General features: G+C 40.5%; 1 protein-coding gene across 1 annotated transcript; it reads left to right on the top strand.

Moving 5' to 3' along the window:
- The first annotated feature begins 7229 nt into the window (after window positions 1-7229).
- Window positions 7230-16274, top strand: LOC142151608 (low molecular weight neuronal intermediate filament-like). Its single transcript, XM_075207430.1, has 4 exons — window positions 7230-8036; window positions 13637-13957; window positions 15126-15250; window positions 15809-16274. The coding sequence occupies exons 1-4, from the start codon at window positions 7338-7340 to the stop codon at window positions 16050-16052; spliced, it is 1389 nt and encodes a 462-aa protein (XP_075063531.1). The 5' UTR covers window positions 7230-7337; the 3' UTR covers window positions 16053-16274.
- The last annotated feature ends 2177 nt before the right edge of the window (window positions 16275-18451 follow it).

The raw sequence follows: 18451 nt of genomic DNA, 5'->3' as shown, positions 1-18451 counted from the left end.
ACTGGAAGCCCAGTCTATGCTACAGTAAATATATTAAAGTTTAAAATGAAGAAATAAAACAAAAAAAATAGAAAAAAATCCCCAGAAAACAATGCTTTTTTTGTTTAAATAATAATAAAGCATTTTGTCATGTTGGCTCTCTCTGCTGACGGCCACGTTAGCAATCGAAACGACAGCAGCGGTACTTACACTGCTGCTCTCCTTGGTAAATAGGCTTCCCCATGCAAAGCAGATGGCCCCCAGCGATGGCTACTCGTTGCGGAAACCTTTACCGGCTGGGGACTTTGGTAAATACCCCCTTTTCCCCGGATATGGGGCTTATCTCCCTTTAATAAATAGATCCCTTAGTTTGATACAGTGTGCAGAGTCTCATCATCCAGAAGACCTCAATGAGGCAGAGTCTGCAGGATTTATCCCCACCTCGTGATGTTAATACATCCTTACGAACTTTCTAAAGTTGGCTTCCGGGAGCCTGCCGGGGGAGGTGAGCGTGACGGGGGTGGGGCTTCAAAATTTGCGTCATTTTGGACCCGCCCCCGGGACGTGATGACGCAAATGCGTAATTTTGCAGCAGGGGGCGGGGCCAAATGCTGCGATTCCTCACTAGGAAGTGGGCAGGTCCAGGAGATTGTCACACTCACATATACTGTGCCCAGCTAGCTTATTAATGCTGTTTCTTCTGTGTTCTATGAATCAGAGTTTTAAACACTTTCTTGTTCTTCCTGTATATTGTAATGAACAGGGGCACTGCAATAAGTAAATCCCAATAAACTGTCACAGTTAAAGAAATCTATCATTTTAAATCTACCTTAGGATAGAGGATACTTCATGTGTCATATTAACAATATGGTCACACGTAGTGAATCTCATTTTGTTACAACAATAGCAGCCTTGTGGTTTTTTAGGTAACTATTTATCACCTTGTGTGTTATCTCTTTTCTTTACTGGTTTCAAAATTCTTGGCGCCTGAAAGCTCTTTAGGTTTTTGGGGGATAATATAATTCAGAGTAGAGTCTTGTTAAAATAACGGATTGCTCCTATTAATCATTTTCATTTTCTTAATTTATCTAATAATAAATATAGAAAGATAGCGGACTACCTACTTGATGTAAAATAGGAACTATTTCCGTTTTTTTGAGGAAGTTAGGAGTCCCTATTTAAAGACCATGCATAGATAAGGGCATCCTGTATTAAGTTAGTAGGGTAGCCTCTATAATGTTTTTGGCCATCTCTTGTGTAGGTTAAAGGTTGCATCTAATGAACAGTTCTTTTGCAGTCTATTCAGAAAGTTTCATCCCTGGGCGCAGCCATTTTGGAATCAGCTGTTTAATGTGCTCAATCGCTGCCTTTGAGATACAGCTGTCAATCATTCTTTTGGGCTGCTGCTAATGGATACCTGTTCTTTAAAAGGCTTCCTTTTCCTGCTTCCTGTGTAGTTTATCTTTACTAGTGTGTGCTTCTCTCTAAAGTTCTCTGCTAGGGTTTTGCCTGTACCCTGCCTGCTCCGACTTCTGGATTACATTTTGAATTCGCTCGAACTTTGCTCGAATATCTGCAGTTGGACACAAGTTTCTACACATTTTGAGAGGGGGGTGATACATGGGGAGTACAGTAATGGTTGGGAAATGCACTCTTGCTATGTTCTGTGAGATGCGTTGGTATTTTGGGATACACATATCTTTAAATATGTCACTTCGCATACACAAGACTGGTGCAAAGTATGTGTCATGCAACTGATATTTACTGATGTGCTATATTTGGGGTCACACATATCCTAAGGTGTATCTTACTCAAACTACAATGTGAAAAAGCAAGCGAACAGGCATAAATTTACATAAATGCAAAAAGGATTATTTTACATCCAACCAGCCCCAATTACACTTTTATTCTTCTTATGTAATATGCAATAATTCTTATTTTGTCTGTTGCTTTTGTAATCATGTACATGTGTTCTTTTCCCCATTTTATTTATGTATCTCAATATTGAGCTCAAATAAAAAGAGCTTAAAAAACATAATTATATTTATTGGTAAATATTTGGTACGGAACAAATGGGACTGGGAAACGGGTGAGCCCTAAGTACAGATCAAATAAATATCTCTAATAAATAGGCAAATGCGTCACATAGATACGGTAGTATAACAAGTAAACCCAATGAGCTTACAGTCTAGTGGTAGAATGATAGACCACACTACATGGTAACTTCTGTCTATCTTTTCCATTATAAAGGAAGACCATGTCCCAGCAAGCTTGTCATCTATTTGCATAGCAGCAGCCTTGGAACATTGCCTCCTGATGTAACAGTATAACATAAATCTTTCATATATCCCTTTCTGCTATGTGCGCTTAATCAGTGTCTTCAAGATGTAACAGGGCCCTTAGGGTTTCAATGGATGACTCATTATTCTCAGCGATGCTAGTCTGCCATATCCCAGATACAGGAGCTCTGCAGTGAAGCAGCCTGCATGCAGATGAGGTTTCTCTCTCTCCCCCTCTCTCTCTGCGGCAGCCCTGCATCAATAACTTATCTGTGGGACAATCCTCTGCAGATGCAGCAACGTCCACTGCTGTGATGCTGAGAGGGGCGTCAGCAGCACAAACGGAGACTCAGCTCTATAAGCTGACTCAGCAACTTCCAAGGTTGCAGTGTTTGCACTAAAGATGCTTTCATTCAAAACTGACAATCTGTTGTAAATGTTTGTAGAAAAAGCTACCTTGTCCACTTCTTTTATCACTGTCTGGGGAGCATCTATGCATAGATTCTGAGGAAATATCCGCAGACAAAATTACACTGAAGCGCCATGCAGAGTGCCACAATGCCTCATAACAGTAATGCCATGTGCTGTTGATGATTTGCAGCTTCCCCGATACCTAAATGTAGATTGCAAATATATGATATGTAGGGGTAAATCCAGCTAAAAAGGGTGCAAGTTTGCACATGGACAAACCACTTTACAATGCAGGGGGGTGCAAATGCACTTTTTTTTTGCATGCAGGGAAATGCTGCCTGCTCCTTGCATGTGCACAAATACTGGCAGTTTTATTTTAACATTTTGACTTACAGTTAATGAGGATGCACCCCCCCTTCCCACCTCTTATTATGTCTGCACATTTCAAATTTGTTTCCCCCTCTCTGCAGTATAAAATGGTTTTGGCAAGTTGCAGCCTCTTTTAAGCCTGGCCAACCTGTGTCTCTCCAAGAGTTGTGAAACTACAAACCCCAGCATGCTTTGCCAGTAGTTAGAGAGCCAATAGCTGGCAAGGTATGCTGGGACTTGTAGTTTCACAACACCTGGAGAGTCACAGGTTAGCCAGGCCTTACCACTGTACTGTACTGGGTAATATTATTGTTATATATATATATATATATGGAGTTCCGGCATCTTTTTTAGACGGATTTTCCATGATTTAAAAGTAACTTTTGAACATTTGATGTTTGGTCCACGTGGACTTCAATCGCCCTGTCAAGCGTAGAAGGTCGGCGGCAAAATCATTAAAACGGTACATGCGGGCTGCTTGTGTGTCGAGCCCGATGCATGAGTACATCGTCCGCGCTAGTTGTGTTGGCACCGCTCGGCTTGTGGCGCTGCTCAGCTTGTGATTGGTTGTGTGGTTGCTCGCTGAATGCTTACTGCGGGCGGCGACCTTATGTTTTGTTACACAACTGACGTGTGTGGGTGTGTGTACAGTGATTGCCTATGTGATGTGAGTTCCGGGACCTTTTTCTTACAAGAAAAGCACAGTGAGTATACAATGTGCCCATTCCATACACTGTTTTATATATAATAAAACAGTGTATGGGATGGGCGCAAAAAAGGAAAGGGAATAGGGGTAACACTAGGATAATGAATAAACAATAACAAATAATATATCAATACAATAAGTGTATCAGAATGCTGTAAAAATAAACATTTGCATCAATGAATATCTTTATCCCATACACTGTTTTTTTATTGGCTTTTGATTAAGGATTGTCAGGACATTCTCGTTTCTTGGGATTAGTGGCAGCATTTTCCCTCTACCCTCCCCTGTCACGTTAAACGGCCACTAGGGAGCGCTCACCGATATACACATGTATATGGGTTATCCCATTACAAGTTTCTGTATATATATATATATAACTTGTGTAAGGTAGAGAGTCAACAACAATATTTTCTCTTGTAAGTCCAAGGGTCACTTCTCCATGCTCATCCTCCTAGACCTCCTATGCCATTTACTCTTTTGGCACTGTTGTTTCCTGGCTCACTTCCTACCTCGCTAACTGTCTCCTTTCAGGTTGGATACAGCATATCAATGCTTAGACCCCCGACAACACTTACCCCAGCATTTTTCAGGCTACTTTCTCCTTCCTGACGCACTTACAATGATGAGTGTTGTCAAATACGACCTCAAACAATTGTGATGACGGAAGCAGCCGGCGACATGTAATGACGTCACTGTGAAAGGCGACTGTATTATTTCTGCTGTTAAGAGGGTAATGGAAGTAAGCAGCGATGTAGAAGCGTTTGTAAACTACATTGTACATCGCCGCATACTTCCATTATCCCTTTAGCAGCAGCAATAATACCGTCGCCTATCACAGTGACGTCATCAAGTGGCGCTGGTTTCTTCCATCATCGCAATTGTTTGAAGTCGCATTTGACAACACTTGTTATTGTAAGTGCGTTGGAAAGGAGACGTTCGCCCTAAAGATGTCGGGGTGTTGTCAGGGTTTTCAGAATCGATATGCTGACTACCACCAATCCTTCCAGTTCCTCCTTGGACAACTCTACACTCTTCCCTGTTCTTTTGAAACATTGCCTGGATAAGACCATTTCTCACCCTTGACACCACCAAAAATCTCATCAACTCCCTCATTATCTCCAACTTCAACTAATACTCTGCCAACATCTCCAACCTCATCTCACCCCCCACACCTCATCCCACCCTCTCCGCTCAGCGAACAGCCAGCCCTTTAACTCCCCACTGGTGACCACACCCCACTCTCTCCTCCAAGTCTTTTCCTGTTCCACTCCTCACCTACGGAAAACACCTCCACGCCCACTCAGCCTCCAAAGTTTTAAACGCTCCTTAAAAACTCACCTGTTCGTCAAAGCCTACCAACCTCCCACCAAACTCCACTCTCGCTGCCCCAGCATGTTCCTACATTCTCGCTCAGTCCCTCCCCATTAAATTGTAAGCTCTTACGAGCAGAGCCCTCTCTCCTATCTGCTTCAACCTTGTCCACCAGTGCGTCATTGTTTCATGCCTTTTGCATGTTCTGAACGACACTTGTTTCTTATATCCCTAACCTATTATGTCTTATGTACAATATTATGCATAATTTCATGCTAATCCTGCATTACTCCTTCCTAAGTGTCCTGTAACTTTTTATTTCTTTGCTTTGTATGTAGACTGTTGGTCCTCTATGTCTTAGCACTATGCTGTATTTTCCCCACTGCACTGCTCTGTGGAATCTTATAGCACCATAAATAAACGATAATATTAATAATAGAACACAATTCTACCATCGAGAGGCAGTTAGACGGTGCAGCACTATCTCATTCACAGCAGATTGTATTTCTTTCTGCAATAATGTTTGAGCTGCACAGATCCCATTAATCGACTGAAACAAAATTAAAGTCACACAAGATATAATAAAATCTTTCATGGCTACCTCTGTTGGCAGAAGAAAAAAAAAATCAGCATCTTTATTGCACTTATCTGTTCTTTTCATTGCTGAAGATAGAACTGTCCCTTCCTTTAAATCTCTACAGATGGTGTATTATATTATTATATTATTATTTTCATAGCTTGTCTGAAGTAAAATATGTGTATTTTGTGTTCATTTATGTTATTTTCTTGCATCATTGTAAATGCACTGACAGCATAATTTATCTATCTATCTATCTATCTATCTATCTATCTATCTATCTATCTATCTATCTATCTATGTCAATCTATCTATCTATCTATCTATCTATCTATCTATCTATCTATCTATCTATGTCAATCTATCTATCTATCTATCTATCTATCTTTATATACACCAACAAATATAATCTTTCACCTTCTCTGTGTGTCTCTACCATCTGTTATCTGTGACACTTGGGTACACACTTCTAGTGTTTGTGTAGGGGGTAGTAGGAGTGAGCTTTGCTGCAGTTATCCCTCGGTCAGACTGCAGGATTGTGGGACCATCACAGCCTCCCACACCCTCCTGCAGTGGGGTGGGCCATGAAGCTAGAGAGAGAGAGAGAGAGACTGGGCATATTATGGGACTGTAAGAAGTGGCTGATGTGACAATTAAAAGGTTATGGCACTAGGATGTATTTTCTGTTTTTAATTCATTGCAGGATGACTTCCCATAACTGCTGACTGTTAATATAACAGTCCAGAGCCCTTTTATGAATTCTAATATATGTTTAAGAATTTCAGAAACGTTACATAATTGCTCTGCTTTTGTAAACATCAGTTTGATTATTTTAAAACAAAACGTTTAAAAATAAAGTAAAAGCTTACATATGTAGCTTGTTTTGATTTTAATAAAACAACTTTACCAAAACACATTATTAATGTTTGCAAACCCCCCCGATATTTGTGCTGCCACTAAACATGTCTATGCAATGGCATTTTTCAGACTTTTGGGGGGAGGCATTGATCTTTGAGCCCCCACCATCATAAAAAAAAAAGTCGACTCCTATGAGGTATACTCATGGAAAAACATTTGGCATCCATCCATTCTGCACTTACAAAAAGGGTGTGTACCACCCACGATGCAATAGTGTTCATGTCATTTTTTATTTTGCTAAATACAATGCATTTTAGAACTATGTGTTTTCCTATTAATGCTAAATCTAATTCATTATGTCGTTTTAAAAATATATATATATATATATATATATATATATATATATATATATATATATATATATATATATATTATGTGTGTGCGTGTATATATATATATATATATATATATATATATATATATATATATATATATATATATATATATATAACTATTTATAACTGCTGTATTAATAAATATATCAACTAAGTAGGTACTGATACAATTACAAAGTGTTCCTTGGCTGCAGCAGGACAGCGCTGAGGTGGAATAATTAAGCCTTCCAGGACGGGATAGCTGAAAGAGCTGCAGAAAATGTTGCATAGATAGATCACATGCTGTAATTCTGGGCGTGCCTAGCTGTTAATATGGGTGGCTGTGCAGCATGTGCCTGTATATATAGTGATGCCGTGAGTCCGCAGTGTGCTTGTGTGCAGACTGGAAGAAGAGGGTACCACATCCTTAGCCATCACCAGAAGCATCCCACGCCCATCTTCAAGGTCTAACCATGACTTCCAGGGATCTCTACACTTCATCCTACAAGAAGATCTTTGGGGATTCTCCCAGGTCATCCAGCCATCTGTACAGCACTAGCTCCAGGTCCTCCCAGGCGTACAGACCCAGAGACACCTACACCAGCGTGTCTTCCTATAGGAAAGTAAGCAGGTCCCCCACCACCCACCAAGATCACTTTGACTTGTCCCAGTCTACAGCCCTAAGCAACGAGCTGAAGATAGTGAGGACCAATGAGAAAGAACAGCTGCAGGGTCTCAATGACCGCTTTGTCACCTACATCGAGAAGGTCCACCATTTGGAGCAGCAGAACAAGTTACTGGAGACAGAGGTGACCTTGCTTAGGCAGAAGCAGTCAGAGCCCTCAAGGCTGAGCCAGATCTATGAGCAGGAGATCAGGGAGCTTAGGTCCAGGCTGGAGGAACAGCTCCATGAGAAGGACCAAGCCCATATGGACTGCCAGCACCTGGAGAACTGCATCCAGCAACTGCAGGAGAAACTGGAGCAAGAGGCTGGGAAGAGAGAGGAGGCTGAGGATGCCATGAAGAACTTCAGGAAGGACGTGGACCAAGCCACCCTGGACCGCCTGCAGCTGGAGAAGAAGGTGGAAGCCCTGCTGGATGAGCTGGCCTTCCTGAGGAAGGTCCATGAGGAGGAGGTGGCAGAGCTTCAGGCTGCAGTGACAGAGGCGCAGGTGGGTCCCAGGGGAAGGGGCTGTCTGGCAGGGCGGTGGCTCGTTTAGGGATGGGAGGAGGGGAGGAGGGCATCAGTATCTCTTTTACGGAGACAAATAAGAGCACACAAAGAGGTCATGTGATGCGGTCCTGTAATAAAGTGGACGCCAAAGGTTCTGCTGCAATACTACAGGATTGCAGTATTCTGTTGTAGTGATATAGATGCAGCTTACTGGAGACTAATATATACATGTTTCTCAGCAAGTGCATTGGTTTTGCTGCATTTCATTTAATTACTACTTTTCTATTAAACTATGTTATTGCAGGCGTAAAGGGGTTAAATAAACTCGGCAATGTTGTGATTGTAAAGTCAAAGCTGTTTTGTGTGGACAAATTCTAGGGACATATAACAGCATAGCACTGCGGAGGGGAGATGTCTGGAGCAGGTGGCAATGAGCAGATTACACTGTATATGGGGTAAGCGGAGAGTACAGTTATTCAGTGGGTGGTAATCGGGCTGGAGCTCAATATAAAGGTCGTAATATCTTTGTGTGGATCTGTCGATGTGACAGCGGTAACACGTTGTCTGTGTCACTAGCAGTGATTGAGTCCCTACTGACTATATACATTATATCTCCTGTCCATTGAAGGACATATATTTAGGGACAGGGTTGAATGCTCAGACTGAGCTGCAGAAACAAGAATAGGAGGATTTAGCAGAAGTACAAGGCAGGGGATGTATTGTCAGGAGTTACAGTAGTTGACACTGGTGGGTGTGTATTCTACTCACCAGTACGGGAATTCCAGATAAAGACCACTGCAGGCAGCAGCACAGCTTCACAGAACATGAACCCTGACAACACTACTGCATACTGTGTACTCAAAGTGAGGTTTGGTCACAATAAACCACTTGGGCATTAAAAGTAATGAGAATAGGAAAAATAAAAAACAATAAAAGAAAAACATTTCTATTAAACTATTATAATGTACACTATTATTGTAGATATCAGTATCATACATGTGTGCGTGTATCTGCACAGGGACACACGAACACATATTATAGTACAAAATAATATATATATTTTTTAAATAATTTTTTCTTGATTTTTAAGCTGTACAAAATAATATATTTTATAATAAAGTAATACCAATACGGATCTTAAAGCTGTGGGTTTATTTTGATTATGTGGTAATATTTGCAAAGTCATAATGTAGATTTCCAGATTTAGAGAAAAATGGCAATTTCACAATTATATATATATATATATACATACAAATTATAAAGTAGCCTTAGATACAATAAGTACTAACAACTACAATTTTGCTTGAACTGAAAATTGAGATAGTTACATATGTGCGAATATAAATACACATGATAACATATGTGTGTATATATATATATATATATGTATATAGCTATATATGTCTATATGTATAGGTATATTTATTGTATTTATACTTGCTATGCACCTAATAGCATGCACATGTTCTGTTATCTGCACTTTCAACATAGAGAGACCCATTATGTGTCCTTCAATGGACAATATCAAGTCAGTTACCCATAGGAAAAATAATCACCCACTACTTTATCTCGGATATCTTCAGTACGACGCTCCTGATACTGTTACATTTATATTACAGAATGTTTTACTGCTTTTTGTATGTAAGGGAACTAGTCCTTTTAGTTTAGTGGACCATTTTAATGACCAAGATGCAGCCATTCTGACTCATTGTGACTTTAGTAATTAACTTATGGTTTGTCTTTTAAATCTATAAGTATTTGCCACTAACACTTATTTTTATAAGTTTACCAACTACACCCTTTTTCATGTAAAGTCAACACCCACTGATATTTTTGTATATATTTTATCTTTACTCTAATGTAATACAATCTTACTACTATAGAAAGTAGGTATTTATGGAGCAAATAGCTAACATGAGACATAGGTATTTTATATACAATTCAGTCACACAGGACTAGAAGAGGTAGGGGAAATGGGAACAGAGATTAATGTAATAATAGCTTTGTCCTTGTCACGGCAGACAATCTGTCAATTTATGCTTTGCCTGTATTGGTGTTGGGGAGAATTGACAGATGAGAATGAATTATTGTCCTCTACAATAGGTGATCTGAGAACAATGACATGATCCATGCAGGCATGAGTAGAGGATATCTTTATTGTCAGGAATTAGAAGGACAATGTAGGCATCACGTCCTCATTCACAGAGGAGTGTGAGAGAGAGATTGATGCAGTAAGAAAGATGTACAGGATATCCTTACTGACCTCCTCTTGGAATGGAGCTTGGACCACACCTTAAAAAGATGTAAGAAAGATCCAGTACACGATACAATTTAGCAAATATGAGCCCAGGATAACCAAAAGCACCAAATGATCATAATACATTAACATCTTGATCAACATTTTTAATTCTATAACTAAATGTACACATGGAGAAAAAAAAAAAGTTATTGTAAATAATACATCTGGACAACAAGATGATCCATTTGACCCACAAACTCACTTCTGGTACCTACCAACACCTGTTTCTGATCCCTTGCAGTCAGGATTAGCCATCTGCCAATCCCAAACAGTTCTGAATTCCTACTTGTAATATGCTGTACCACATCTTCCGGTAATCCACCAGCTAAGATAATCACTCCAGTAGTAACAGGACGGATAAGGATGTGCATATATTAATTTATTCCATTGTCTGTTTAATGAGATACTGTATGAATAATGCTCTAACCATTTACAAAATTTTTCATGTAGTTTTGTCTTTTACCATCTTCCCTTATAGCTTGTTTCATTAAATTAGTAACGATCAGTCACTTTGCTTAATCTTATATACTTTCGCAAGTGTTGATATAAATAAATATGTCATATCTACTATTTTCATGTCTAGTAAAGGGGAATATTATATAACAGTATACACTTTTATACCCTTTGGCCATACTCAGGTGGGGTTGTGGCTTTGTACCTATGAGTGTAACACAGCATCTTCCCTGGACTAGAAGGCAAATGTTTTGTATATGTTTAATGGGCAATTCCACTATGCACCCTCTTCCCTCCCTCCGACGTGTGTTTATTGCCAGAAAATAACAGATGGACCTATATCGCCACAGTCATATAATACGGGTAATGGAGAAAACTAAAAGATATTTACACATTGTACCTAAGAAATCTTAATCTGTGGATAAATGTGCACTATGTACACAAACATCTTAGAGGGTTTCATTAGTCCACAGCCCCTGCTCCTCCTCTGGGAGACAAATGATAATAAGACATTTAAAGATCGCACTGTGCAGCTTGAATTTTATTCCCTCAATCTCCTCTGTCCAGATGTCCATTTAATGCATTTGTATTACCCACAATACCCTGGGTTCCACCTCTGGGATTTACAGTCAGCTGTCACTGGGTTAACACTTTCACTGCCAGCCAGAGCTGCAGAACATTAAAGTGAGTGCTGGTAAAGATGTTTCATGTTTTTCACATAGTGAATATAATAAGACTTACATGTCAGATTTTGACCATGTGACTTTATGGTATTGATCGGGTACCTGGCAGTGGAGAACGAGGCCACAATTCATTGGTAAAATCACAAATGTGCACCACACACAGTAAAAATGCCCGTTTGGTGCAAATGCTCCCAGTTTTATTTTACACATGAAAATGGGGGAGTCTGGATAAAATTGTCTGATAATAGAAGCTGGGTATATTTGGGACATTCCTTGCTGAGTGTGGGCCTAAGAAAATGAAAGCACCTTGTTCTGCTCCCACATACAAATACAATACATTGTTTTGCAGGACTTGATTGTTTAAATGACATTCAAGGGGTGGAAAGCTTTCTTTTGCCGGGTGGGGGTGTTGCCTGTTTAGCGACGGTATGCAGAGCATTTTTATCCCCACAAAAGATTTATTTTTAAATGTATTTTGAAGTGGTGGAAACCAAGAGTCGGCCTTTATAGATGGCCTATATCACATGCCTTTTGCATGCTCTAGGTTTGCTTTATTAATTTAAGACATAAATAAGTCTAAACCAAATTTTAGGAGATAAATATTTTAAGAGAAAATTGAAAAGTTGAAATGAATGAAGTGGATGGTCCTGCAGGAACACCAAGTACTAATAGGTAGGACTTTGAAATAACATTTTCACTCTTTCCATCATGCGCGTTTCCAGATAGCATGGCAGTCCTGTAAAAATAAGTGCTGATTTTTTTTATTTGGGGTCCAAAATGAAGGATAGACATGTGCCTATGTGTGCACATTAGTACCAATAGAAATAAATGTTTTTTATCCCATATTATTTGTACGTTTGTAAATGGCTCTTACAGTCAGGTATGACTAAAGGTAGCCCCTATCTACTGGTGTTGGCAACATCCTTTCCTCATTAAACTCCATCACAACACATCTTTATTGCTTTGGGAAGAGTTAGGATTGTTTTCCTTTATGGGGAGTGTCAAAGAGCATCACATAAAGGAAGAAAAGCTGTCAATTAGTGAAACAATGAAGTTAACTTGCAAACTGCTTGGGCAATTCTTAATGGATTAAAAGAAGATCTTGCAAAACAATTCCTATAAAAATAAAAAAATATTTCTGTACTATTAAGAATGAGATTTTAAAACATTTCATAAACAATTCAATCAACAAAGAAAAAAAAAAATCTTAAAATACGACTGATTCAATTATGTGCTTCATCAGCCTCTGTGTGGTGGGAAAGGACCCATTTCATATAACATTATTATTATTATTATTATTATTATCATTTATTTGTTGGGCACCACAAGGTTTCCGCAGCGTCATACACAGTACAAACAGTAGTACAAAACAGGGTGACAAAGTACAGAACAATAAACATAAAGTACCAATGCTTCAGGAACTCCAGGAAGACATATGGAGTAAAGACAGAGCAGAAGAAACGGTATGGAGACAGAAGGGGAGGGGGGGCCCTGCTCATAAGAGCTTACATACTAAGGGAGGGTGAAACAAAAACAGGCAAGAAAGGTGGCTAGTGAAGCAGGGGGAGAGAAGAGGGGGCCAGGGGAGAGAGGGGAGAATGACAGAGTAGATGAGGGGTTAGGTGGATGATTGGTAGGCTTTAAGTGCCCGTTTGAAGGAGCACAGATTGGGATAGAGACGGATGGAGCGAGGGAGATCGTTCCAGTGTAGTGGGGCAGCTCGGGAAAAGTCCTAGATTCTAGAGTGGGAAGAGGTGATCAGAGTGGAGGAGAGGCGACGGTCATTGGCCAAGCGCAGGGAGCGGGCAGGAGTGTGAATGGAGAGGAGGTTAGAGATATAGGGGGCAGTAGACTGGAAGACAGCTTTGTAAGTGGTGGTAAGGAGTTTGAAAAGGATCCTGTAGGGGAAGGGGAGCCAGTGTAGAGCATGGTAGAGAGGGGAGGTTGAGGAGGAGCGGCGTGAGAGAAAGATGAGTCAAGCAGCTGCATTGAGAATGGAGCGGAGGGGGGCGAGATGGGAGAGAGGGAGGCCAGTGAGGAGAAGGTTGCAGTAGTAGTAACATGAAAGTAACACTTGTATTATCACTTGTGAAAAGTTCATCACATGATGTTTGCATTCAGAAATCATGATAAAAACAAAAAATGTTTTGGTTTTTTTTGCAGGTTACTGTGGAGATGGATGTGGTCAGTAAGCCTGATCTCACCGCTGCCCTGAAGGAGATTCGTATGCAGTATGAGGTCTTGTCCACTCGCAACCAGCAGTCAGCTGAGGAGTGGTACCAGACCAAGATTGCCAACGTATCCCAAGAGGCAGCCCGAAACAATGATAACATTCGCCAGGCCAAGGAAGAGCTGACAGAATACCGGAGACAGCTGCAAGCCCGAACATTGGAGATCGACGCTCTACGCGGTGCCAATGAGTCGCTGGAGAGGCAGCTTCAGGAGGCTGAGGACAGGAACAACGAAGAGATTTCTCAGATGCAGGTAACACCTCTCAATTGCTGCAATATCACTCACACTTCCATCCATAGAACTTTTATAATGTGCAGTTATACAGTAATCTCAGGAGCGTGAGAGTGGTGTTCTTTCTTCATTCCTTAGCTCTACTTTTCCATTTAAAACTCATGTGCTAGGCAAAAACATAGCTCATACTGACGAGATAAACATATATATAGTCCTCAATTAATAATAAGATGATTTGCAGGCACTTTATTCGTTTTACTGATGCCTTATGGTTGAAATACAGCAATTAAACAGATCAGCTTCACTGCAGCAATAAGAGTTAACTAGAGATCAGAGAGCACCAAATTTAAAAAACTAATGCTGGCCATACTAGCAGTATCACAGCTGATATCAGACCACTGACCTGATACCATATTGTGTATGGTCTGAAAACGACCAAAATACCCAATAATAATTTTATAGGGCATGTATATAAATGCGGTTGGAAGATGACCCCGCAGATGACCCCTATCGGTGTGCATCTGACCATACTAACAGGACCCAATGGTGCTAGAGGTGATTCAGACAACCATAAGGGTTCTGCAGTAGTCCTGGCTGACTGCTGTGTTCTAATGCCGAATGAATGAATAAAGGGTTGATGTCAGACCTCAGACCACTATTATTTTTAAACTGAATTGATACATGTTAGATGAACTCTATATCCCACAAGTAGATAAATTAAATATTTGACTTTCTTTTTATCAAAAGACAGCAGTTTATACCAGTAAATTGCAAATTATTTTATTACTAACTGGCAGCTATAAATAATATATTTGTATAGTCAGCATGAAATATTAAGGGCTCAATCACATGAGGGTAATTTTGCTCCATTAATGATTTTTTGTGTTAAATAGCATTGCACATGGATGCAGATCTGGGCAGTTTAGCCTGTTTCCCAGCATATATCAGAGCATACATAAAGCATACAGTATAATGCATATACAGGATTAGAAGGTTACTGTATGGACAAGGAGTCTTTACAGCACAGTCCATATACAACATGATTTAACGCAACAGATCATTATTGAAGCAGAACGACCCTCATGTGCATGATCCCTTAAAGGTAAACTCCAAGTAATATGAATTTATCTTTTCTAAAGTGTCTTCTTTATATTGCACTTGTCATATTGTCACAATGTTTTCTCATCAGGATACAATCAACCAGCTGGATAATGCTCTAAGAACCACTAAGGGAGAGATGGCTCGTCATCTGAGAGAGTACCAGGACCTCCTCAATGTCAAGATGGCTTTGGATATTGAAATAGCAGCATACAGGTAATGGAGCCAGTGACAACCGATATCACAGTGTGTATGTGTGTGTACGTGTGTGTGTGTGTACATGTGTGTGTGTGTGTGTGTACGTGTGTCTGTCTGTGTGTGTGTCTGTGTATATGTGTGTGTGTTTGTATGTGTGTGTGTTTGTATGTGTGTACGTACGTACGTACGTACGTACGTACGTACGTGTGTGTGTATATGTATATGTGTGTGTATGTGTGTGTGTATGTGTATGCATGTGTGTATGTGTGTGTGTGTGTGCTTGTGTGTGTGAGTGTGTGTACGTGTGTGTGTGTGTGTCTGTGAGTGTGCGTGGACCCAAAATGAGATCAGTGCACCAGAATCATGCATTTAGAAATAGATCATTGTCTGTAAGTCCTACTGGAGTTGACTGCTATATACCTGTGTGTCTCATTGTCATCTGTTTACCACACTATCAGGTCTGTATTGTCATTTGGTGCTGAAGTCCAATGATTGGCCTGTCCGTCCCCAAATTAGGGCTACACCCTATACCCCTTTACCTCCATTTAATTAATAATAATTTCTATTTGTTTATAGAAAACTCCTTGAGGGGGAGGAAACACGTTTGACCACGGTAGGAGGAGGCGGCCTGTTTGGCATTGGTTACCCATATTCCTCTGGTTCTTATTCTGGAAGTAAGAGTTACACATCAAGTACAATCACCACCCGGAAAGAAGAGAGAAAAGAAGTGTCTGATGGAGATAAAGGAGGGGCCTCTGTCCAGCCCAAAGCGCCAAAATCAGGAGACGCCACCTCAGAAAAATCCCCCTCAAAGAACTGACCTAGCTATAATATTTTGAAACCCACACATCTGCCATTCTAATACTTATTGTCCATGTTTTTATTTTTAAACATTTTGCAAGTAGACTAGCACTGACCTGTAGAGGTTTAAAAGAGAAGCCATACAGATATTCATCCATATGTAATGGAAGCGTAACTATAAGCTAATGTACTAAAAAGTTACATACTGTCATCAGGTATAATAAACTCACAAAGGAATCTATGTATCTATTGACATTTATATTGTTCTGTTTACTTACAATTTGCCTGCAGTTACAGACCTCACCACCCCAGTTTGCTTGTCTGTGACCTGGTGTCCTGCCCTCACCACTCCGTGTGGGAGCCAAAATCGAGGTGAACCCACAGAATCAGGGGCCATGGATGTCTATTGAGTGATCCCAATATAGTATAGCGATTTATATTGTGGTATGAAGTGAGCATTGTTGTCATGTAGTCAGGGCCGGTGCTAGGGTCCACGGCGCCCTAGGCATTTTTAAAAAAGCGGTGCCCCCCCCCCCCCAAAAAAAATCGGCGCCCTCCTCCCTCCTCTCCTTACCTTGTCTCACCACCGCCGCCTCTCTGCTCTGTCTCCTCCCCTCCACTCACTGACATTAGTAAGTGGAGGGGAGGAGACGGAGCAGAGAGGCGGCGGTGGTGACAAAATAGCCTCTTCCCCCCTCCCTGTGCATCTGAATGCTGTGCGGCGGCCGTGACAGGTATGGTCAGCGGTCGCCGCACAGTTTTAAAGTATTTTAGAATACTGTGGCACCCTCCAGGCGCCCTCCAGAGCCCGGCGCCCTAGGCAAGTGCCTAACCTTGCCTAATGGGAGCGCTGGGCCTGCATGTAGTGCTGTTTACACAACAGGTATAATGAAAACGTTGCTCATCTGTGTTCCCTGAGATGCTCCTCTGTGTTCACCGGAGAGAAAGCCTGTAAATAAGTGTATTCTCTATGATATTAACTCTGCTCCAGAATCAAGCTGAATACTACACTAGGTTTTCTCCCGGCAGCTTCCTCCACATAGCTTTTCTGTCTTGTGAATGCCGATGATGTTGGAGAACTGACAATTGGAGGAAACTGTCCAGGAAATAGTGCAGAAGGAATCTAGATTTGGAAGCCATTTTGAGCACTTACTGCAATTATCCCTAATTTACAGGTTCTATCCTGAAAGGACACATTTTTTTATACCTGCATAGTGCACAAGGCGCTATATTACATCTGTATGTTTGGTACATGTGAGAACATACACCCTCCTCTTTAACTCCATTATATCATAAAAAATGCAACTACCCACCGAGATTACCACAATCCTTAAACAGCACTTACAACATACTAGATAGCAGTTAACACTAGTAGCCACTAAATAAAGCAACATTTTATTGTTTTTGCGCTTTTAGAGGCCCAGGGGTGTAATTAGACATTTGTGGGCCCCATAGCAACATTTTGTAAGGGCCCTCATGTAACACCCAAGGAGTACAAAACACATATATATGTACACAAGGATGTTAGAGGGAAGGCCGGGCCCACCAAGTTGCGGGTCCCATTACAACTGCACCCTCAGCTACTATGGTTGTTAATGCCTTTGCCTTTGATGTAATATAGCGCCTTGTGCACTATGCAGGTATAAAATAATGTGTCCTTTCAGGATAGAACCTGTAAAGTAGGGTTAATTGCAGTAAGTGCTCAAAATGGCTTCCAAATCTAGATTCCTTCTGCACTATTTCCTGGACGGTTTCCTCCAATTGTCAGTTCTCCAACATCATCGGCATTCACAAGACAGAAAAGCTATGTGGAGGAAGCTGCCGGGAGAAAACCTGTGGATATTTGGAATCTCGTTATTTTGTCCGTAAAGCAATTATAAATAAAAAATACTTGAATATGAAGTAAGAAAACGTACAAGCCAAAACATTGCTTACAACTTATAGACATTTATATGATGAAAAGCCACACCTTCACAGAATACCAATGCTTACACAGGTTAACTAGTTAAAGGGGAACTCCACCTCCACTAATAGTCATCATCCATGTTGGAATGTTGTTACTGCCTTTGGACAAGACAGCAAACAAGCAGATATAATAGTATGTGCACAGCAGATTTGTGGCCATATCTAAGGCTGGATACACAATATCGGCCGAGATAATGGCCAGTGGGCCAGATCTCAGAGTGTATGGTAACAAAACAATCCCTATGACGATAATAATAACACGCGACACTTAGGTTGTCTAACAGGTATATAGTTTATTTTGTGAAAGATACAATATAATAGAATAAATATAATACAAAATAAAGTGAGATTAGTACAAAGAGTAAATACAAGAAAATATTTTGCTGTTGAAAATACATTGTCCAGTAAATAATTTTAATCACAAAGTTTCCTAGGACCCCACCTTTCTCCGTA

The sequence above is a fragment of the Mixophyes fleayi genome, chromosome 4, assembly GCF_038048845.1.
Source record: "Mixophyes fleayi isolate aMixFle1 chromosome 4, aMixFle1.hap1, whole genome shotgun sequence".
NCBI lineage: Eukaryota > Metazoa > Chordata > Amphibia > Anura > Limnodynastidae > Mixophyes > Mixophyes fleayi.
The sequence above is the reverse complement of the archived record's forward strand: the minus strand, read 5'-3'. Positions and strand labels throughout refer to the sequence as shown.

Excerpts from the sequence above, each read along its gene's own strand:
- LOC142151608 (XM_075207430.1), top strand. The coding sequence starts at position 7,338 with ATGACTTCCAGGGATCTCTACACTTCATCCTACAAGAAGATCTTTGGG. Across the intron at positions 8,037-13,636 it reads CTGCAGTGACAGAGGCGCAG|GTTACTGTGGAGATGGATGT; the intron begins GTGGGTCCCAGG and ends TTTTTTTTGCAG. Across the intron at positions 15,251-15,808 it reads ATTGAAATAGCAGCATACAG|AAAACTCCTTGAGGGGGAGG; the intron begins GTAATGGAGCCA and ends ATTTGTTTATAG.